General features: G+C 41.3%; 1 protein-coding gene across 4 annotated transcripts in view; it reads left to right on the top strand.

Moving 5' to 3' along the window:
* MINDY4 (MINDY lysine 48 deubiquitinase 4) overlaps positions 1–21,341 on the top strand; it is a 74,295-nt gene extending 52,954 nt beyond the window's left edge. For 3 of the 4 annotated variants that reach the window (XM_021541859.2, XM_021541860.2, XM_077789625.1), the window contains exons 15-18: positions 497–658; positions 11,148–11,328; positions 14,885–14,957; positions 20,197–21,341. In XM_021541859.2, the coding sequence (XP_021397534.2) occupies positions 497–658; positions 11,148–11,328; positions 14,885–14,957; positions 20,197–20,245 (465 nt within the window). In that variant the 3' untranslated portion in view covers positions 20,246–21,341. Of the gene's footprint in view, positions 1–496; positions 659–11,147; positions 11,888–14,884; positions 14,958–20,196 lie in introns of those variants that run through there. The other variant, XM_077789618.1, reaches the window with a different exon arrangement.
* The last annotated feature ends 1,863 nt before the right edge of the window (positions 21,342–23,204 follow it).

Genomic DNA, 23,204 nt, shown 5'->3' on the forward strand with positions numbered 1-23,204 from the left:
GCACAGAATGTGAAAAATATAAAAGCTGAAACCTGAGGCATCAATCCTTTTGGACAAAAAGTCCAACCCACAGCTGGGAAAGGCTCTTCCCCAGAGGGTGCTGGCACTGCCCAGGCTCCCCAGGGAATGGGCACAGCCCCAAGGCTGCCAGAGCTCCAGGAGGGTTTAGACAAAGCTCTCAGGACCAGGGTGGGATTGTTGGGGTGTCTGTGCAGGGCCAGGAGCTGGACTGGATGATCCCTGTGGGTCTCTTCCAACACACAATATTCTATGATTTTATAAAATCCTCATTTCTCTTTGGGAGACTTTGACCAAAATATCTGGAATCTTTTTATAATCAATTTTAATCCTAACCATAAACCTAAAGCCACTCCATAAACTGGGGGTCACGTACATGTGTAACTTCATCAAGCCTGAATCAGTCTTGTGCTGATTGACTACTGTTTGGTTTTTGTTTATTTTTTTTTTTTCTATATTTCAAACATGTCTCAAACAGGAATTGGTGAACTTGCTTTTGACTGGCAAAGCTGTTTCCAATGTTTTCAACAATGTGATCGAGCTGGACTCTGGGAATGGCAATATCACCATTTTGAAAGGCATCACGAGTCGCAGTGATATTGGTTTGCTGTCCCTGTTTGAGCACTATGATGTCTGTCAGGTATGCTTTCCATTAAAAATGTAATTAAAAAGAAAACAATTACTTTTAAAATCAGCTTGGAGTAAGTAAAGCAGCAAAGAAATTACTGGCTTAGTGTAGTTTGTCTTTTCTGTGCTGTAGTGGTGGTTCTATTAGCAGTAAAAAAAAAAAAAGATAATTAAAATAGCTGTTAATACAATGGGATTGTTCCCTTTAATTGCTTTTGATAGTTATATTTTAATTGTAGTCATCGTGAAAATTAAAAGATAGATTAGAACTTTCAAAGGAGTGACAGGTATTTATTTACCTCAGGAAAAACTTGTGTAATGATTTCACTCCTGTCTATCAACAGGAGATGGAGGATGGCAGGATGGACATCTTTCATAAAGACAGGTTCTGTCCCAAACAGCCAATCTTTGTTTGTTCCAGGAATATTATTTGAAATTCTCTTGATTTTGTTAGATATTTGTAGCAGTCCTACCTGCATTTGCAGCAGCAGCACCTCTATAAAAGTTTGAAAGTGATTACCAAAGGATTTGTTTGTACCAATCTGATATAAATGTCCGACAAAACTGAGTTTGATTTTAACTCCTTCCCATGTGGCTGAAGTCAGCTACATTCTCCTGCTGCTGGCAAACTAGAGGTTTTGTTATTTTTAATTAACACAATCGTTTACATTAGTCACAGGATTACAAAAGGATTGAATTCAGTCAATATCAGTGTACCCAAATCAGATTAATTCAGAACAGAGTCGACTAAAGATTAATAAGCCTCTACGTCTAGTCCACGCTTCTTTTTCTTTTCTATAAACGTTGTGACATTTAAACCCTCAAAAAATGGTTATACACCACTCCAGCATTTTTTCCATTCTTCAGTGAGGAAAATGCCTTGGGAGTAGCAAAATGGTAAATGAGGTCAGGGCAGGTAAGAGCTATTTCTTACCCACCTGCCCTCTAAAAATAAAATAAGTTACCCAGAGATTCAGACACCATTTTCCACTTATTCTGCAAATTATATGGTAGAGGGGATCTCTTTCCACTGCTGGGCTCTTGCATGGGAGCCGGACTCATGAGCAGGGATCTGGTTTTTCCATGCCAGTGACTTAATCAATTACAGAAACTCCAGTAGACATAGTTTCCTTTTTTTTATTTTTAAGAGTCTACATTAGTTGGGCATCTGCTGCAAATTGTCCTGGTTTTTATTAAGAACATCTGGGTGTTCTCTGCATTTCAGTTCAGAGGCAATGTCTGCTTGGGACTGGGACAAAAGTCAGATTCTCGTGGATTTTGGCCCAAAACTGGGGAGTCTCCACTGTGGCTTCTGCATGAGGGGCCAGATTCTGCTTCCTGTTATAAAATTTAGAGCAGTTCAGGAAAAAGAAATGTCAGTGGCAGTTTGCAGAGGTGGAACTGAGAATAGAGTTTGTCTTTCAAAGTGACTCTTTTATTACTCTCGGCATCCAATTACAGTGTGGCTCTGAGGCTGGTAACTGAAGCCAGCCATGGAAAAGGACTGTCAGTTTTGGTTGGGTTTATTTTTTGTTTCCAGGAGTAAGAAAATCCTGAGTGTGCTATATGGTGAATCATAGACACTGGAGTCAGAAAACTCCCTTTAGGTCACATCCAGCCAATCTCTCAGAGAATAACTCAGGATATTTTTGTTTAGTGTTATATAGCAGGGTTTCTTTTAAAAATCTGTATCCTTGAAGTTCCTATATTTTTGTTCAGATGGTCATTTTTTCCATTGATGTTAGTGCCCATAACTGTGATCTTACAGTTCCTTTCATCCATCTCTACTCTAAAACATGAATAAATACAAATAAAAAAATTCAGTTCCTTGTGGATTTGGAGGTTTTCATATCTACTACACAGCCTGTGTTTGGAAATACTATTAATAAATCAGACTCTTCATTTACTTAGTTTCCTCTAATTATAATTTTACTCATAATCCAACCTGCCCCCTAAACAATTGATCCCCATCCGCTGGGCATTTGCAGCTGATGTAACAGTGCCTCCCTTTTTTGTCAGCACATCCTGTTCAAAGCTTGTTTGTATTTCCTTGCTCTAGGCTTCTTCCAACTTACCGACACATTTAGGACGGGATATTCAAGATTCCAGGCTAGATACAGTAAATCCACATGGAAGAAGACTTCTCTAGCATTTTATCTTATTTTTCTAGTGTGTGGAGCATTTGTGTGTAATCCATAGCTCCCTTGGCTTGGCTTCTGACTTGCAAATATTGTGAGGGCATGTGAATTAATCCAAAAACTCCAACAGTGGCAAATCCAAAGAAAATGACCCATCCTTTTCCTTCCAGTGATGGCCTGGAGAATCCCTCTGTTCCCCATCTGTGGGAGTCCAGGGCATCCCTCTGGCTGCCCTGGCTGCCCTGGGACCCTGGCAGGGGTCAGGAACCCCCCTGGACAGAGCCCCCAGAGACACTGTCTGTGATCTCTGTCCATGGAAAAGAGTTTGCAATCTTACAGGATGAATTACAAGCTCTGAGTGTTTGATATAAATAATAATTAAGTGTGGCACGGGTGCAAAAGTAAAATTTTAGGATTCTAGATAAGGGTTCCAAAGGGGACAAGATGGAGGAAATTGGGTGTGCCTTGTCCTTTTTCTCCTTCTTCATGCCCTCCATGTCTCACTGTGGTGTTGGCATTTTTCTGTTGGTTCAGGCTGGGGACACACTGTCCAACGTAGGTGACAGATATTGGCACGTTCTTGTAAATCCAGCCCAGGGAGTTTCTGGTATTTAATGTTTGTCACATCCCACTGAGGGCAGAGCCCCACACGCTGCCCTGCAGGACAGAGCTGGGCAGGGCAGCAGAACATGTGAGAGATAAACAGAATAAACAACCTGGAAACCAGCACAGACCAATTATGGCTTCTGCTTTGGCAGCGGGGCTGACAGACAGAGACTTTCTACAATCTCAGGATCATCAATACCACAGATTCTGACACCCATCCATTCCTCTCCTCCAGTGGATCCTGTGTTATCTTTGCTGATGAGAAAAACGTGTGCCCCCATTAATTTGTCTGGAATTGTTCATGTTCAGTCATCACTCTCAGTCCTGAGAGATCACCAAACTCTGTGGAGTTTTTGTAGTGTAATTACTTGCTGCAAATTGTTTCACAATGACAGATGGATCCGTTCCATCTGTTTCATGTGCAAACATTTAGTTCCACAGTGAGATTGTGGATTTTAATGGGGGAGAAAGCTAAAAGTCCAATTTTCACTAGGGAAGTTACACATCTTGGTGTTTCTTTTCTTTGTGCTAAGCAATATCAATTCCATGTGATCTTACACATTGAACTTAGAAGCCCAAGTTGAGATTTTAGGTTTCCTGGGATTTGTTTTAGAGCATGTCAAGCAATAAAAACATTTCCACATGAAATTGCTGGGGGTTTGCTCTGTCTGCTGGGCTGCAGCAGACAGCAGTTCAGTCTCAGGGAAAATGAGTGGTTTCTCAGCAGGGACAAGACCTTGGAGAATGGCATGAGGCACAGGAGTGGGTAGGATCAATTTTAGCACTCCTGGGTGAGAAAATCCCTGTGTTTGGGTCAGAGCCTTTGGCCTAAATGCCACATTAAAATTGCAGGTGAAAAGACCTAGAATGACAAAATTCTTCCTTTCAAAATGTTTTGAGATGTTAAATGTAGGAAGAGATGAAAGAAGAGGCTCCTCATGCTGATGCCAGGTGATTAAATAACAGTGAAAAAAAGGAGAAATAACCTGCATTCTCAGGTAATAATTTGACAGATTATTATCATTATTATCATTCATAACTTGCTAATTCTTTAATAATATTAATAACCAATTAACAAACACTACAGTGCTAATTAACTTTAATAGTGATGATAATATTAATAATTATATATAGCATTTACATGCCTTTTCCTATTAGCAGATCTCTGCTTTGCAAGACTGGCAAGTGTCATTTCTACTTTACACAGAGGGCAAATAGGTGAATAAAAGTCAAAGTGCTCATCCCAGTGAGTCACCCAGTAAACTCCTGGCTGAACTGGGATGAGTACAGGTCTGAGTCTCTCATTTTAAAGGCAGTGTGGTGCTGGCTGATGAATTTCACCATCCTTCTGAAATGTTTTTTGAAAACACTTTAGGTATGTGCTGTTGTATGTGAAGAAATGGAAATACTCAAAGTTATTGGTCTCTTTTGAGCCTTCTCTCTGATTTGTCTTTGTTTTTACCAATTCTCTCCTGCTTTAAGCTGTCCTGTCAGGTGAACCTCCTGTTGTCTGACCTCCCAAATTCACCTTACTCTGATTCCTGACTGTCCCAGCACTTCAGGGGATTTGGTGCTTTTTAGTTTTTGCTTCTCTGAAAACGGGGAAGGCATTGACAAAGAAGCTACACACATTTTCCCTATTTCTTTTCAAAAAGACAGAGCAAAGCAAACAGAAACAAACAGGATTTATCCATTAAAATTCCACAGATGGGAAATATTATCTTTGGTCCTTTTGAAGAAACCACTCTGTGCTATGACAAGGCCTGAATGATGAAATTCAGCACACATGCTCTGTCTCCTGGCACCTCACCTGTGAAATGACTCCCCTATAACCTTCTTCCCAAGGAAATGTGTCCCCTAAACAATCCATTTTCCCCATCAGATGGGCTGAGTTCAAGATAGGCCTTTGGTGGGTTGTGGAGGGGAAAGTTTGGAAAGAGGGTTTTAACCACCTCCTCTGAGGAACCAACCACAAAAACACACAAGTGCAAAATGAAAACTGATGGTTGGCTTCAATTTTCCATTTATTTTTCAGGAATAGGGGTAAATGTTGTACCCTGTAAGTGCAGCAAAGGAAGCTGCTGTTTATGTAAGATTTTAGTGAGCATCACTGTGGGCAAAAACATGGAGTACATTCAAATTTGACTGAAACAAGGCTGACAAAGCATTGGCTTTTGAGAAAATCTGTTCTTCATTCATTGTTTTACATCTCCTTTTCTAGCCTGGAACTGAAATTTTCTTTAATGAAGTCCTATTGTCCTCTGAATTGTGGCCAATTATTTTCCCAGAGGCCAGTCACTGTTGCTGGGGTATTGGCATTGCTTCCCTGTCAACATCCTTCCAAATGAAATAGAATCACAGAGTTTTTATTTGAGACAATGAGGATAACAAAGCCCACATGTTTAGAAGAGCTCTGCATGCTTTGCAAACAGGAAAAGCAGAAAATGATAATTCAGATATTTCCCACATGTCTCAATTATAAACACCTGCATTTGGAGCTGGATTTATCCCATCTGACTTTAGGTGCTTCTTAGGCTGAAAATGCTTCAGGTAAGAGTTCAGCCAACTCCCTGCATCACTGGTGAATGGGAGGGTCTGAATTTCTGACAGTAGCCATCTCTTGCTTATTTGATTTTTCAGCCAAAGCCCAAGGGCTTAGAAATAAATGCAGAAGTGTTCTGTGGGCTGCGTCCTGCCCTGTCCTTGTCACTGCAGTGATGTAACTCCCTGAAGTGGGCTATAAACTTTCTGTGTAGTGAGGAAATGGCAAAATGCTGAAATCTGAGTGAGGGTGTGAATCTCCCTCAAAATTTCTTCATTTTTTGAGACATTCCTGAAGAGCAGATGGGTGGGACAGCGATAAAGAAAATATCTTGAGGCTGCCTGGCACCCTGAGGTCTGTTTTCCTTTTCCTTTCCACATCTGCTGCCTTTTACACCATGGCAGATTAAAGGAACTTTAATCAGAAGCCAGAGCTTTCCAGGAGTCTCTTCTTTGCTTTGGGACTCCTAGGATTTAACACACATCTCTTTCTGTTCTTCTTCAGTCATATCCTTTCCCTCCCAGTTCATTATCAGAAAGGTTTTCTTTTCTACAAAAGAAAAGAAAAAAAAAAAAAAAAAAAAAAAAAGAAGAAGAAAAAAAAAGAAAAACAGGATCCAAAGCTGCAGAGAAATTACCTAAGGTTCCAGTGTAGCAGTAGTGTTTGCTATTATTTTATATTAATTTTATATGTATAAAGAATTATATATTCTATAATTTTATAATTATATCTATTATTATTTTATATAAAATTATTTTTATAGCTATTGTTATTTTATATGGTTAAAAACTCTTCCATTTCTGTCTCACCTGGCATAGTGCATACTCTGAATGTCACATCTCAGAAGCAATAATTTTATTTTTCTCAGTCTGGTTGAAATCAAGTGTTTGGTGATGGCAATAACTTCACCCTCACAGTGTCCCTTAATTATCTGCAAAGAGAGCAGTGATGTGGCTGAGCTGGTGTTTCAGGGGTGACCTGGGTCAGTGGGGTCACTGCTCCCCCAAGGGCTGCTGAAGAGGGTTTTACACCACTGACACTTCACTCTTAACACCCCTGGAACATTGCCCAATATTCATTCAGAAAAGGTCATTGCAGCTGTGGGGAATAAAACACTGACAGAACAAACAATGGGCTGTTGCCTGTAACTCTGAAAGCTTGGTATAATTGTCCTTTTGCCTGTCAATCCCACCAGAAATTCCTCAGTTTGGAAGAACCCAGCCCTCTGTGGAACCACTGCACGCTGTGATTACTTCTCAAATAAACATCTCTAGGAGCTGTGTTCAGGGAAAGAAATATAAAGAAAGCATAAAGAAAACATAAAAACATATAAAAATAATAAAAATCACAAAAAACTATGATTGATTATAACTAGAAAATGAATGGTAAAGTCCTACAAGCAAGGAGGTGAAATTATGTCAAGTGATAAAACTCCTGGAGAAAAATGCAATCAGATTGGCCATATCCAATAATCCTGCTTAGTTTGGGTATCACATTCTCTTGTTTGTTTTTTGTTTTTTTTTTTTTTTTTTTAATACAAATGGCAAAAGTTGGCCTTGTTCAAGGGGCAAATGAGGGCTGAATGTTGAGGTGCCACCGTCCACTGACTGGTAAATCTGTTGGAATAATTCTCCATCAATAAATACTTGTCTGTAGGTTGAATTTCACCATTGTGTGAATACACAGAGATACCAGATGGAGAATGAACCCTTTGGAGGTGCTTGCTTTTTGAAAAATTGATGCTTCCCAAAGATCAGAACAATGTCCTCGAAATTTATGGGCATTTTTGAGAGGATGTAAGAGAGAGGACCAGGGTTAGGGAAGTCTCCATAGGAAGTGAAGAAATGCAGCACAAAAGGATGCTCCATTCATTCCCCCGTTACTTTCCTTTTGCCTGAAAATGAGTAATCAGGCTGCTGCAAAACCAACACTTGAATAGTGATAAAAACACAGCCATTGAGCTCTTATTAAAAAAAATACTTCATAAAAAGGATGCAAGTCACATATCCCTGGTTTGCCTTTAAAATTCAGCACTGCAGATGTGGGTAAGACTGGAAAGAGCCTGTCCTCTGGCAGGCTCTTGTTGGATGGCACAGACACTCTGCTGAGTTTGAGGGGTTTCCTGAGGAGTCAGAACACAACAAACAGGGTGTTCATGCCTGTTCTTCCCTGTCCTGTCGGAATCTGTGCTATTGATGATTCCAAGGTTGTAGAAAGTCTCTGTCTGTCAGCCCCCTGCCAAAGCAGAAGCCATAATTGGTCTGTGCTGGTTTCCAGGTTGTTTATTCTGTTTATCTCTCACATGTTCTGCTGCCCTGCCCAGCTCTGTCCTGCAGGGCAGCGTGTGGGGCTCTGCCCTCAGTGGGATGTGACAAACATTAAATACCAGAAACTCCCTGGGCTGCATTTACAATAACGTGCCAATGTCTGTCACCTACGTTGGACAGTGTGTCCCCAGCCTGAACGAACAGAAAAATGCCAACACCACAGTGAGACATGGAGGGCATGGAGAAGGAGAAAAGGGACAAGACACACCCAATTTCCTCCATCTTGTCCCCTTTGGACGCCTATTCTAGAATCCTAAAATTTTACTTTTACACCTGTGTCACACTTAATTATTATTTATATCAAACCCTCAGAGCTTGTAATTAATCCTGTAAGATTGAAAACTCTTTTCCATGGACAGAGATCACAGCCAGTGTCTCTGGGGGCTCTGTCCAGGGGGTTCCTGACCCCTGCCAGGGTCCCAGACCTGCCAGGGCAGCCAGAGGGAAGCCTGGATTCCAACACTGTCCCATTCCCAGGTTTTATTCCAGGTTTTATCCAGCATTACTGCCACCAACCAGGCTGGTCAGGCAGCTGAGGAAGCACTCAGGCCTCTCCAGCTGGAGCAGTTAAATGAGGGCATAAATCTGTGTATGGGGAAGGGTCTGGAGAGCCAGTCCTGTGAGGAGCTGCTGAGGGAGCTGGGGGTGTTGAGCCTGGAGAAAAGGAGGCTCAGGGATGACCTTGCTGCTCTCTAAAGCTCCCTGACAGGACGTGTAGTGAGGTGGGGATCAGCCTCTTCTCCCAGGCAAGAAGCGACTGGACAAGAGGAAACAGCCTCAGGCTGCACCAGGGGAGGGTCAGGCAGGACATCAGCAGGAATTCTGTCACTGGAAGTGTGGTCAGATGTTGGAATGGACTGCTCACGGAGGTGGTGGAGTCCTCATTCCTGGGAGTATTGAAGAAGCCACTGGATGTGGCACTCGGTGCTCTGGTCTGTTGTTGAGGTGATGTTCAGCCAGAGGCTGAGCTCGATGGTCCTGGAGGTCTTTTCCAACCCAAATGACTCAGTGATTCTACTCCACACAACAACTGATGCTTGAAGAAGCAGCCAAAGGAATCCTCACAGTGAGGGCTGTCCTTACCTTGTCAGCAGCATGGTTCCACATTATATTTTGTACAAAACACGTTTTGCATCTTGGTGTCAAAGGCAGCAGCTCATCCTCAGCTGGTTAAATTGATGTGACCAAAACAAAGACTTCTCCCTTCTTCTGGGAGAGGAGGATTTGAGCTGCAATATTTTTAGACTCTCTGAGCTGTCTCAAAGTTCATGCCCTGGCTGCTTTCTGCAAAGATTGTAATTGAAAATGAGACATTCTGGAGAATGTTCCTGCAGCCCTCAATCATCTGAACAGCTTGTCCTGGCTTCAGGGGGAGGGTTCGTGTGAGAGCTGGAGTGGACGTGGCTTTGAAGGTTCTGCATCTCTCTGATCTTTGTCAAATGTTCTTTGATGAAGCTGGGAAGTTGCTTTTGCAGACAAATGTAGGAAGAACACATTTTTAGGAGGAGACTAGCTGTTCTTTTTGGCTTTGACTTATCTGCATATTCAAATATGCATGTTTGTGAGACTGAATCTTTTAATGTGACCCTCTAATTTTCCATCTTGTGTTGAAAGTGCGTATTTTCTTTTTAGATAACTCCTGTCATGAGTATTATTGGAAGCTGGTAAAAAATTCTTTGCTTCTAAGCCAAGAATTTACATAAAAACTAAAACTGTTGTATAAAAGGCTGTTTTATATAGATATTAGCAAAATAATGAGTCAAGGAACAGTTACTTAATTAGCTGGAGACTTGTTATCTAACATCAGAAGAAATTCTCATTGGGGAAGGCAGATGAATTTGCACTTGTAACACTTCAGATATCAATTCTATAAGTCCATCAAGATGAAAACACACAGGGTCAATTTTGCCATTTGACCCTGTGCCCATGGTAAAGAACTGAGGGCTTCACTGTAGGACCTGCATCCACAAATCTATATCTAGAAATCATGTATGAGCATTTTTCTGTTACATTTCCTCTCTTTCCACTGGGGCTTTTGCAGTGAAAAGTAAAATGACTGAAATCAAAATGATTTCACTGAAAGCAAAATGTTTAATTTCAGGTTTCAGCTTCCCTAAGCAATTTCTCAAAGGTAGAAAACTCAGCTGCAATGCTGTTGGTATCCCCTTCTTCCATCCCCTTATTATAAATGAATATGAAAGTTTTATGCACTTTCTTAGAGAATATTCAGGTTATTTAGAAATATACTTTTCAAAAGATGGACAAAAGCTTAGAAAAGGTTTTGGTTAAAGTTTTATTTTCCCATTAACATATTTCATTTTTAAGAATAACAAAGCAAAACAAACGCTTCTGTTACTGCTTTCTTCTGCAGCTGAAAGTACATGTTTGGTCTGTGAACTAGAAGGGAATAAAGTGAAGGGAATACATTGCTTTCTGTACTCAACAAAAGATTTTGGGCTCAGTTGAGTCACCCAGGCGGGGATGTCTCAGGGCACTTGAGGTCCTTTGAGACCCTTGCCTGGTTTCCAGTCATTGCTGAATGACAGCAGAGCCTCCCATGTATCCCATGTTGTATTCCTGTGGTTTTACAGCTGTTGTAGAGGACATGATTCCTGCTGGTTCAGCTCATCTGGGATCTGATCTTTTAGCTGTAAGGGCACTACAACTGCATTTCTTTACCTGCCACAACTCAAAGCCTAATATTTGCTTCATATGCTCTATGATTGACCAGAGTTGTACTGGTCTGCTTCATCAACAGTCTCTAATGAGCCTTCATTAGTGTTTGTAGATTAGAATAAACAAATGATGTTACAAATTTTATGTTTTCCACCACAAATTGTTTCTCCCCCAACCCCAGTGCTGGTCTGCTATTTTGTATTTTTCTTCCAGGTCGGTTGTTACTTGAAGACCCCCAAGTACCCAATTTGGCTGGTCTGCAGTGAAAGCCACTTCAGTGTGCTTTTCTGTTTGGAAAAGGATTTGCTCAGCGACTGGAAAACGGGACGGAGGTTTGATCTCTATTACTACGATGGCTTGGCCAACCAGGATGAAGAGATACGGTTGACAGTGGGTATGAGCAGCTCCCAGTCTCTATTTCACCTCTAGGGGGGCAAAAAGGAGGATCCAGTAACACAGTGATGGTTGCAGGCAGTGAACGTTGATTAGTGTGATGTTGCCTAATTTCCATAATTAGTTTTGGTGATTAATTGCATTTTGCAATAAGTTTTAAGGATAAACTCTTGGAAGGGTTAACAGTGAGCATGTGTCACTTTATACACACTGGCAAAAATTCCAGTGGCACTGATTCCCAAGGAACAGGTTGTGATCTCTGGCTTATTCATATTCCCAGGACTATAAAATACATTTCATACTCCCATTCTCCCTCACATCATATCATTTCTAGAGGCAGAAAGTGCAGGTGTACAGTTCCTCACCCTAAATGCCTGTAGGAAAATGAGCAGAGAGGGTGAGGAAACATGAAATCCTTGCCTCCAAGGCAAGAAAATGCCAGTATTCTTCTAAAAAAGTTTAGCCTCTTACCTGCCTGGAAGCACAAGCCTTCAAAAGATCTTCCACCTTGTTACACTCCTTTCAGTGAACCATGCCAAATTACACAGCTGCTTTTACAGTAAATACTTCTTCAACTGGAAGGCATTTGGATGAGTATTCTGATCCTTAGAAAGCACCTACTTCAATACATTCTTCACCACTAAATCCCTGTTTGCTAATAATATCCTACTTACCAATTGTTTTCTTTCCTTTGGTACATTTGTACAATCTGGCCTGTGATTCTTTGATAACCAAATTCCTTCTCAATCTTAAGGAGCTCTCCTGTAGTCTGCTCTTTGGAAATAAATTGTGTCTATTCCTTATTTGCACCAACATGCAGGTTTGTGCACAGGATGGGTGTTGTATGTTCTGCTTGAGTTCATGTGGCAAAGTTGTTTCTATGCTGGGAGTGCTGGGTGTTTGAGCCCCTCACGAGATTTGGTAGTGAGCTCAGTCATCTTTCTGCCTGTTATTTATCCTCTTATTTTAAACAAAATCCCTGTCATTCCATTGCAGGGATCACATGATATATTAGCTCCAAAAATGATCAGTTTTCACAGGACTGTGGTTGCCAGCTGGTTCCCACATCCCAGATAAAAGTGACATGGATGATACAGCTCAGCACAGGACTAGAGACACATTTTTTCTATTGTGTTGTATCACATAACATCTGGTCCAAAACAGGTATCCTAATGTGTCTTTCCATCACCAGGAATGTTTCCAAAAGCAAGAGCTGCCAAGCCCTCTAAGATCCTTGGATGAGAAATTCCCCAGAGCACATATAAATTTTTCCCTTTGCTTTCCAACCTGTCATGGCATTCCTTTGTGTTTCTCCTCAAAGCCAAAATGTGCATGGAGTTGTAGATATCTCTTTGTTGTGGCCATAGCCCCTTCCAGGGGTGTGTCCCAGTAAATCCTTTGTTATCTGTGAAATTCTGCAAAAGGCAGTAAAAATGCAAATACTTTCATCATTCCACAAAAACGCTGGCCTGGTTCTGGCTGTGCAGTAATCCCTTGCTAGGTCTGGAGAAAACTGTAATTACTTTACATCCAAAAAGGTAACACTGGCCAAACATCTAAACCCAGCATGCAGGAGCAAATGGAAATATCAGAATGCTAAATATTGCTGGCATTTCCCTTGTGGAAATCCCAAGGAGAGGTGGTGTTTAGGCAGCATCACCTGGAGATGCAGCATGAGGAGCTGGGGGCTGCCCCAGCCACATCTCCCTGCTGCTGGGTAGCAAAGTTGTTTGCTTTATTTGAGCAAAAAGTTGATTTCCTTGAAATGGGAATCTTGATTATAATTAGGTAAAATTACCATCAAGGTCACATTTCAGGAAATATTGAAGAAATTTCACCAGACAAAAAAAGCAAAAAAGACAGAAGAATAGAATTATATTTTGGAAGCAGCAGCAATTGCTACTGAGAATTTGCTCTGCTTCTCATACTTAACTATTTGACAAAATGTAGACAAGAAACATAAAGTTCCTTCATAAAAGCAGGTTAATGACATCATAAAGAGAGGAAAATAATAATAAATCTTTCCATTGGGATAGAAGTTTTGGATAGGCAGAGAAAATCTGTAAGAGTGCTGGCACTCAGTTTGTCACTAAGTAAGGGTAGAATATACATATTTCTTTTCTTTTACTCTTATATACAACTTTATGATACTTTTTTTCCTGTTTCTTTTTATGGAAACACTCCATTCAAACCTTTTAATTGGAAGAATTCAAGTCTAAAAATGACAAAATTCATCAAATTTGGCCATGAGTGGGAAAGGCAGCCCCACCAAGTGCCTGTCCTGCTACCAGGGCTATGGTCAGGACAGTGTCTTAGGTTGCACCTGGAAAGGTTTAGAGAAAAATTCCTTCACAGAGGGGGTTGTCCAGCACTGGAACAGGTTGCCCAGGGAAATGGTGGAGTCCCCATCCCTGCAAGTATTCAAAAACCTGTAGTTGTGGCACTTGGGGACATGGTTTAATAGTGAACATGGTGGTGGTGCTGGATTTATGGTTAGACTTGATGATCTTAGAGGTTTTAACTTTTATTATTCTAAAATTCTGTGTTACAAACTCTTCAAAATTATGATTTTAAAAGGCTCTTTTAAACTTAAAAGATTTCTGTGTGCCTCTAAGTTACCTAGAGGAAAACCACCAGTGTTTTACGTTCTTTAAAACATTGTCCGTTTCCCTCCGCTCCAACCCTTGCAGTCATCCGGAGTTCTCTGCAGGGTTTTCACCCATCAGATGAACACACAAGGGAGAGCCAGGTCCTTTCTGTGACATGAGAGAGCCAGATAGATCTGAGACTGGCAGCTGTGAATGGTCAGGACTCTGAGCTGCCATCCTGTCTCCATCAGTCTCACTGAAGCAGACCCAAATCCTGCCCCCTGCCTTGGCATCGTGCACCGCTCGCAGCCAACCCACTGAAAAGAAGAAAGAAACCAAAAAAAACAACCCTGGTCTGCTGCAGTTGAAATGTCAGACTCCAAAACAGGAAACAGCTGAGCAGACTGACATCCAAGCTGGTGGCAGGATGTTTTGTCCCTGGGAAGTTCAGCTCTACTTTCACTGTTGACAGATGCCGCGCCTGAGACAGGGAGCGCTCTGTTTTCCCCGGAGCGCTGCGATGGCCTCTCCATCCCCAGGGAATGCTCCCAGCCTGGGGAGGCTCCCTGCTGTCCCACACAGCATCTTCATCTTCTCCTGGCTGTGCATTGCTTGCTGAGCACTAAAGGGACAATCTTCTTTTCCAGGGTGGAAGGAATAGTCCTAACCCAGGTCAAATTGGACTTGGGGTTTCCTGTTCAACTGTAGCACCACCACTGTCCTTAAGAGTTTGAGTAACAAAATGACTCAGTAATTACAACATCAATTGCAAAATAAAAGCCTCGTGACAGCCCTGCAGCACACAATTTCATTTTCTGATCTGTGGTTTTCCTTGAAACCATCTCTGTATGACCTGGCTCAGGCATGGTGGTGGATGTGGCAGTGGTTGGACTCAAACCATCTGAGAGGTCTTTTCTGTAGGAAGAAAAGGTTCCCCAGGCACTAACAATGTCTGTTTTTTCTCTGCAGATACAACTCAGGTGTGCCCTGAAAATAAAGAAAATGATCTTACTCCTCCACTTGAGCACTGTATTAGGACAAAGTAAGTGAAATTAGAAATTTTCATACGGATACATTCAGTTGTTGATACAAGTAATGTGAGGCTAGAGTGTCAAGAAAAATGTTTCAGCACACTGAAAAATTAATGCTTAAAAATCAGAAGGGATCTGAATGGGCCAGGCTGTGATAATATATTTTACACATTTAATTGTGTACTACTGTAATTAATAATGAACTGTTCAAGGTGTTCATTCTTAGAGGAACCTTCATTTACAGCACCACAAACTGACTGAGCCAAATTCAGCCTGAGAATACACCTTGGTTGCAACTAAATATAAATATAAATATAAATATAAATATAAATATAAATATAATCTAAATTAAATTCCCAAAAGTGCTTGATTGCAGAGGTATAATAAGAAAAGGAGACAATTTATTCCATTTTCATCAGTCTTTTCTGAAGAACAAAAAGGGGGACCTGGATGTTATTTTCAGTGCATAAAGCATTATTAAACTGTTTCAGTTTTCTGTGGAGAGCACAGGGTTTGCCGGGAGCACAGAAAATCAGGTTTTGTGCAGCCACTTCTGACAGGCCTTAGCTCATATTCTCTCCTTACAGACAAGGCTAATTCCTCTTCTGTTGGGATTTTCATGGATATTTTGAGGCATATATAAGCAATTCATCCAAAACATACTGAAATTAATGGGAACATTTTCAGCTCAGTGAGACACGAAAGAAGCAAAATGGAGAAGTTTAACTGGGCAGAAAATTCAGCTTTATATCAATTCCAGCATGGACTTGGAAGTTACTATCTGAATATCTCTGGAGCAAGAAGTGAAAGCCTCATTGTCAGAGACCACAACATTTGTTAAATCAGCAAGCCAGGCAGCTTCAGGTTTCTCTTGCAGTTTCCCTCCTGTCCTTCCTACAATTTGCTCTGAAAAAAAAACTAACAAAAAACAAAAACAAAACAAACAAACAAAAAAAAAAACCAGCAGAAAACAAATAAATAAGAACAGTGGCTGCCAGTGTGTTGATGAGAAAATCACTGAAAGATAGAAGAGGCATCCTGCAAGGTGACAGCAGTGACATCAGTCCAGCCTTCCTGCATATACAGATTTTATTGATTCCTCATTTCAGGTGATACATCAGCATGACTGCAAACTGAAATAAATAATGTATAACCTCAGAAAGCTCCATGGGGAGAATAATGCATGCAACTATTTAAAGTGTTAGAATATCTTCCATTCCTGGCATTGTGTCAGAGTTATACAGTGTTGGTGGTGCTGCTGTTTGTTTTTAGTTTAAGTTCCCTGCTTTAATCTGCTTGAGAGGTAAATTACCAGCAAATTCCAGTGTCAATTCATTTTGTTTGTAGCATTCTCAGCACTCTGATTTACCCTGGGCAGGCTGGCTCCTTGTTTTCAGTTTTCTCCCTTTGCTTTGAGGGTATTTAGTAAAGCGTGGCCTTGCTGCAAAAGGTTTTTCATGTTAAATTTTTTCCTTTTTGTTTTAAGAACTTTTTCTTCCAACTACAGAACAGCATATAAAGAAAAGTAAGAAACAACCGAGATAACCAAATTTTGAGCAGTTTAGGGGATTAAAAAAATGAATGTTTTTTTACGATACCACTGTAGAAAACTCCCCTAAACTAATTTTTAATAAAGCAAAGAGCTGTTACTTGTTTTGAAGAAGAATTCGTGGTGAAGACTTCTCTCTTCAAAAAATGCAAGATAATTTCTCAGGCCACAGTCTGAACAATCAGAGCTGAGACAATAAACTATCATTAATTGGTGTTATTGTTAATTGAGAGTTTTCCTTTCATTCAAATGCCTCAATTCTGTTTTAATCCATGACAATGGATTAAATTAAATGGATTAATTTAATTCATTAAATTAAGATCATTGCTTACCCCAATACCTGAGCTCCACCATCCTGTAACACACTGAGTTCTGTGTGTCACATCTGCCTGCTCTTCGTTCTCTTACCCTCTCCTAAAGGGAAAGCTGCACTGGTGATAGACTGGTTTTGCATTTAGTTTTTAATATTAATAATAATTATTATTAATAATATTATTATCAGAAGAGAAGGGTTTTGCTTCTGCAGGAGGAGGAGGCTCCTGTTTTCAGTCCCTGTTGTATAAAACATCAGAAGAGCTCAGTTCTGAATTTAGAGCAGGGAACCCTTCAGCTGGCTCTGGAATGACCAGTCGCCACCAGGTATCAGTGTAACCTGCAGGCCCCCCAAAAAAGGAGAAGTAAAAGGGCTTTTCCTGTGGCTCTCAGCCCCAGACATCTTTGGCAGCAGTCGGGTTCTGCCCAGGGATGTGTGGAATGTGCATCCCAGGCTTGTTTTGGAGATGCCGTGCAGACAACTTATCCTGCTCTTCCCTGAGGAATACTCTCATATCACAGTCCTGATCCTCAGCACTGGAGGAAATAACATCTGTTAGCTCTGCCTGAGGGGACCAAACTCTCATCTGCTATTAGAACCTGAATTTTGCAGTATTTTTTGTTAACCCTCTGTGGTAGTAAAGCTGTGGGATCCATGAGTTCACCTGTTGGCTGTGAAGGGAAACACCCAAAGGGAATTTGGTGGATGAGAGAAGAGCAGAGCCTAGGCATTTCACCCTGAATTATTGATGTGCTCCAAAACAATACCAAATGACCAGCACAGGGGATGCTCACTGAGTGCTATTCCAGACTGAGCATTGTTCAGGGCCTGACCTGTTCCTCTTCAGTTCCCGTTAACTGCATGACCCTTGGGTGAGGTTGTACTTGAGGCAGGTGGGTCAAATGTAGTTTTCCTTTTGCTAATCTGATAAATGATAATGGAATCAGCAGCTAGAAAATGCCTCATGTTGCAATTACACCGTGGCAGGACGGTTTGGGGAAATGATCACCTGCACTGTCCAGGAAGTTTTGTATCTGTTTGTAAATAAAATAATATTTCAGCATCTGTGAGTGAGATTCCTCACTCTTTGACACCTGTTCTTGTGCAGATGCAAGAGGGGAAAAGTTTTTGACCTGTTTCATAGAAACAAACAGCCAAGGGCTGCTTTTTGGTCTAAGAAATTGTTTGAAAATAAACCTAAGAGATGAGACTTGTTCTGAAAGTAGCCTTCAGTCCTGCTTCAAAAATTATGTTCTGTTTAAGCTCTCTATGGAAAGCAATTTTAAAAAAAGCCAGTTCCTCACTGCACAGTGATTAATAACTTTACAAACAGCAGAAATAGTGTCACCAAAGTGAGTAATCCCCCAGGGCACAGGACAGGCTCATCTGGTGGTTTTTGGCCTCTGTGGATCCCTCTCAAAACTTTAATCACCCTGTGAGATAGAAAGTTGTACCTTGGGAAGATTGTACTGAAAGACAAGGGATGATTTGATGGCATTACCTGACAAATCCTGAGACAGAGTGAAAATTTAACAGGGTAGAAATCCATTTAGATTTAGATAAAATGTGCCACTTTAAGCTTGCAAAATACACTGTTTAGTCTGATAACTGCAGCCTTAGCAGAACTACCCCAACTAAAGAAAAATAATGTAAATTTCCACACTAAAAGATAAGAAATAAAAGACTCCTTAAACTTTAAAACGAACAGGGCAAACTAACCTAAGAGTTCTTTTTGTACTTTCTAACAAAAACTAAGTACGAGTATGACTAACTGTAAGTGTAATATAAAATCAGCAGAATAAAGATGCATTAACCTATTGTAAAATTCTATGCATGTAGAAATTAGTAAGAGTAATAAAAAAAAGATCAGGAGTTCTCAGAGGTACACATGTACATTAAAAAGCACTAAGTCTTGACATGTGTTCACAGCACTGTAAATAAATATACCCATTCCCTACAAATCTTTATTAAAATTGTAGAGTTTAATTTCTCATCCCCGTTTCAATCCAATGGGGACAGAAGGTGGCAGTTGTTTTTTTCCATTTGGTTGTTTAAGGGTGACATTCTGGACCTCTGATAGGGACAGCTCTGGCAAATGCCAGGCTTACATTGAATAACCCCAGATGAAACAAATTCTTCTTTTAATTTAAGATGTGGGGCATCTCTGCTGTATATTCCTGCTAAGTATTCCTGGGATTGAGACAATCCTGCAATTTTTGATTTGAATCTTCGCAGGAAAGTAAAAAACAGAAGGAAAAAACTTCACAACAGCCCTCCTTTGAGACATTGCCCTGAAGACTGCAAGAATTCAGCTTTTGGTTTTGTTTTACACTTAATTGGCTTGTTCAGCTCAAGGACTGAGCTGCCATACCCTTGCTGACACATCCTGTCCTCGGTGACAGAAAGAATGTGGCACTGGCAACTCACTGTTCCCTCCACCCCCTCACCAATGTCTTACTACTCTGAGACAGATTTTCAAAGCAGATATAAATACTCAGCACTGGGAATGCAGCAGTTTAGTTCCCAGATAATGTGGACCATGACCTTGCAGATGAGGAAAAGCCACAGCCAAAGGTGAATCCATGCCGTGAAGGGTGAGTTCACTCTTTTCAGGGAGGTGGCTGGAGAGCATCATCCTGCTTTCAGCAGGTTTTGGGTCAGATCTCTGTCTTTTGCCATGGTTTGAAGACACATTTTGTGGCAGATTTAGGATGGATGCCTCCTTTGCATTCAGTCACATTCCTGAGGTGGGCAGCTGAGCTGTGGCAACCAGTGCAGAGCCAGGAATGAGAAACATGGAAGATTCCAGAATCATTCTGTTCTCAGTGTACATCTTCAGGGTCATTCTGAAGGAGGAATAAGGGCAGAGAAAACCAGAACCTCAGCACAAGAAAAGCAAAACATCACCATTAAAGTGAGCCATGCTTGGAGGAGCCAAGGTCAGGAGCAAAGATAGGTGCTTAGCGAAGTGATCCAGGCACAGGATCTCAGAGTCAGAGAGTTCCTAATCAGAGCTAAACAAAAATGAAAAAATAATCAAATTGCCTGCTGAGAGCTGAGAGTGAGTCTTTTGGTTATTTAGGGTTAATTCTTGTACCCATCTTGGGCATTCCCTAATTATTCTGTCCAACATGAAGGTCTCTGTTGTGAATCAGCTGCTGTTCTGTTGCCCAGAGAGGCTGGAGGAAGGGTCAGGACAGAATCCTCCAACCTTGGCCCCTAAAGTCAGGGGGTGCAAGTCCCTCACTTCTGCTCCATTCTCTTTGGGATGGGATTAGTTACCCCAGACACATCCATCCCAATCTCTCTGAGCTTGCTTGGGTGGTTCAGGGGTGTGGGTTTGCCTTTCCAGTGATGAACTGATGGATGTGAATGATTTCATTTCTAGGTGGCAAGGAGCTGTCATCGACTGGAACGGCACAGAACCCATCTTGTGACTGATCTGAGCTGCACTTCATTTGGGAAGACCAAAAGGAAATGACTGTATGAGCACATTCCTATTCCCACCAATACAGGAAATGGGGCAGTTGGAGACGAGGAAGAATGACAAGGTTTACAGGCTGGCAGGGTTTCACCTCAGTCGCCTCATGCTTCAGATATTTTGCTTTTAATATAAACAACACTGACGTAAATTCCTTGTCACTGCCCTCAGCATAAAGCTCCTGAGGGCAAGGCTGGGTTCCCACCACCAAATCAAGGTTACAGATGAAGCTCTGAAGTCGTCAATGTCCCCTTGAGGTCTCCTTCTGGATCCACTCTGTATCCTGCAATTGTTTGGAAGCATGTGATGGGAGATGCTGTACCCAGATTTCTCTCACTTTACAGCCTTCTCTGTCCTGCCTTGTTCTTCCTTGAAAAAACTCCAGTGCCACTAGAAAACATCATCCAAGGAACATATATTCACCTCGTTACCTGGTATTAGCAAGCCTAAATAAGTTGGTGACCATCTGGGGTTTTTGGGGAAAGCCTAGCCTATACCAGGTTCTTGTTGTGTCATAAATTTGCAGTAAGGATTGTGGTTGTGTTTTACCAAAGTAATTCCATTAGTGCTTTCCTAGTGCTGGGTTCTGTAACAGTGCCTCGTGCTGATATAGCTCATTTTTATTTCTGGTAAGAGGCAGCTGTATCAGTATCTTTACATATATGCCCTTATTTCTAGATGAGGGTTTATTCACACCCAGGTGACAGATCAGATCTGGGATTTGCTTCTTCATAATCACAAGAAAACAGAAGAGCTGTTAGTTTTGAAATTCAAATGGTGCCTATCTGTGATAGGTACATGTTTCTATGGTTAAATAAAATGCATGTGCTGGAATGAGGTACTGTGGAGATGGATACTGAGGTACTGAAACCAAAGTTTGTATCCTGATTAATTCTCCTTTAGCAACACTTTACAAAAGTGGGGCAAGTTACTGCACAGAAGGTTGGAAAAATGCCTCAGGGAAAAAGGCAGATAAATGGTGTTTCTAGAGGTATTCCTCTCTTGAGAGTGAATATTTCATGAGAGTTCAATAAAGGACTTTTACTTCCTGATGTTTATTGTAGCACTTTCTTCCTAGTCAGTGTGGAAATTCCTCTGGGTCCTGAAAAATTAGTGCAAAATCAATTTCCATCAAAAATTCAGTGTTGTTCTGGGTGTAAGGTGCAAACTGTGCAAATGGAGATCTCAGGGAATTAGCTCTGGAGTTAGATTTGAAAACCAACATGAATATAAGTTACAAAGGAGTGCCAGAAAGGTTTAGATGGCTTTTGGATGAAGATCTGCCTCCCCCTTTGCTTCTCATTCACATCAAACTGTCACAGAATTGCAGACTGGTTTGGGTGGGAAGGGAAATTAGAAATCATCTTTTCCACCCACCTTCCATGGGCAGGGACACCTTCCACCATCCCAGGTTGTTCCAAGCCCTGTCCAACCTGGCCTTGGGCACTTCCAGGGATCCAGGGGCAGCCACAGCTTCTCTGGGCATCCTGTGCCAGGGCCTCAGCACCCTCACAGGGAAGAATTTCTTCCTAATATCCAATCTAAACTTTTCCTCTTTCCGTTTAAAACCATTATATGCAGTAGAGCATCTCAGGGTTGCAGTTATTTTATTTATTTCAGTGTAATAAAATCAGTTTGGTTTAAATCAGATGAACTTAAAGCTTTATGAGATCCAGATCTCCCAAGAGATTCAGCCTCTGAGACATCATCAGCACCAGATTCCTGACTACTGGCTCTGCCATCCCTGTGTATTTAGGGATGTGTTTGTGTTTGTGCTGTCAGCTGCAGGTGGATTCAAAAATGTCTTTAAGATACTTCAGCTTGAGCTTCAGTGTTTTTGGGAATTCCCAAACAGCCAAAGTCCCCAGATGTAAAACCTTTTTTCCCCTCTTTGAAATTTTTTTATTCTATAGTCCACTTAATTCTGTAGTTCTTATTCTATAGAATTTGATTATTCTGTAGTTCTATTTGTCTCATTAAACAAATGCAGTTTGATTTTCCCACCTGCCTCCCAAGGTATCTGTAATAAAACATATTGAAGGGTGCATTTGGACACAAAATACTGTGGAGATGACAAATGTCAGAAGATTTTTGGAACCAAAAAAATTCCTTTCTGGTTTTTCCAGTCCAGTAAACCCACACCATTTATTTCAAAACTTTAATGTATCAGGTTGGAGATAACCTCCCAGTCCCTGACAGCAGAGCAGCACAGATAAGGGGCAGGAGAAGCTGCTGTGGGACAGGCAGATCTGATCTGACTGAAATCTGGATTTCTGCAGGGCAGAGGTGTTCAGGGGATCTGTTCTCTGTCCAGAGGAGGGGAGATTACCAGGGTGTGGTGGAGCTTGGTTTTAGGATGAGAGTTGTTCCTACAAAGGCATCCCAAGAGGATGCATCACACCCATGAAGATGTAAAAATTTTTATGGTATGAGAAAGAGGATAGACTGTTTAGAAAATGTGGTTTTGGGGTTCTTGTGGAGGGTAAACAAAGATGAGGAGAGGCCCTGAACTCTGTCCCTCTTTCTAAAACAGGCTCCAAAGAACTTTGAGGCTCCTTCATCGCTGGCTATGAAGACTATTTTTTGTTAATACAGATTTTTCTTAACTATTATCTGGCATTGTGTCCATGTTTGCAAAGTAAAAAGGGGCAGAAATCTCTCTTTCATTAGATCATTAAGTACTCCACCCAAGTTGCAGGTTATTAATCACCCATTAAATCAGAGATCCTCTTGAAGTGATACATGGAGTAAATAGACTCTACAACTTGGGGTAGTTATGAAGTGGGTATGTATTGCCCACCTGACAGTGAATTAACTCCAGATTCACCCAGGCCCTTGCTTGCCACCCAGGTCAAGGGTGATTCTGTGTGGTGGAAAAGTCTCTCCTCCAACCTGTGCTTCCAAAGAAAGGCTCA

The sequence above is a fragment of the Lonchura striata genome, chromosome 1, assembly GCF_046129695.1.
Source record: "Lonchura striata isolate bLonStr1 chromosome 1, bLonStr1.mat, whole genome shotgun sequence".
NCBI lineage: Eukaryota > Metazoa > Chordata > Aves > Passeriformes > Estrildidae > Lonchura > Lonchura striata.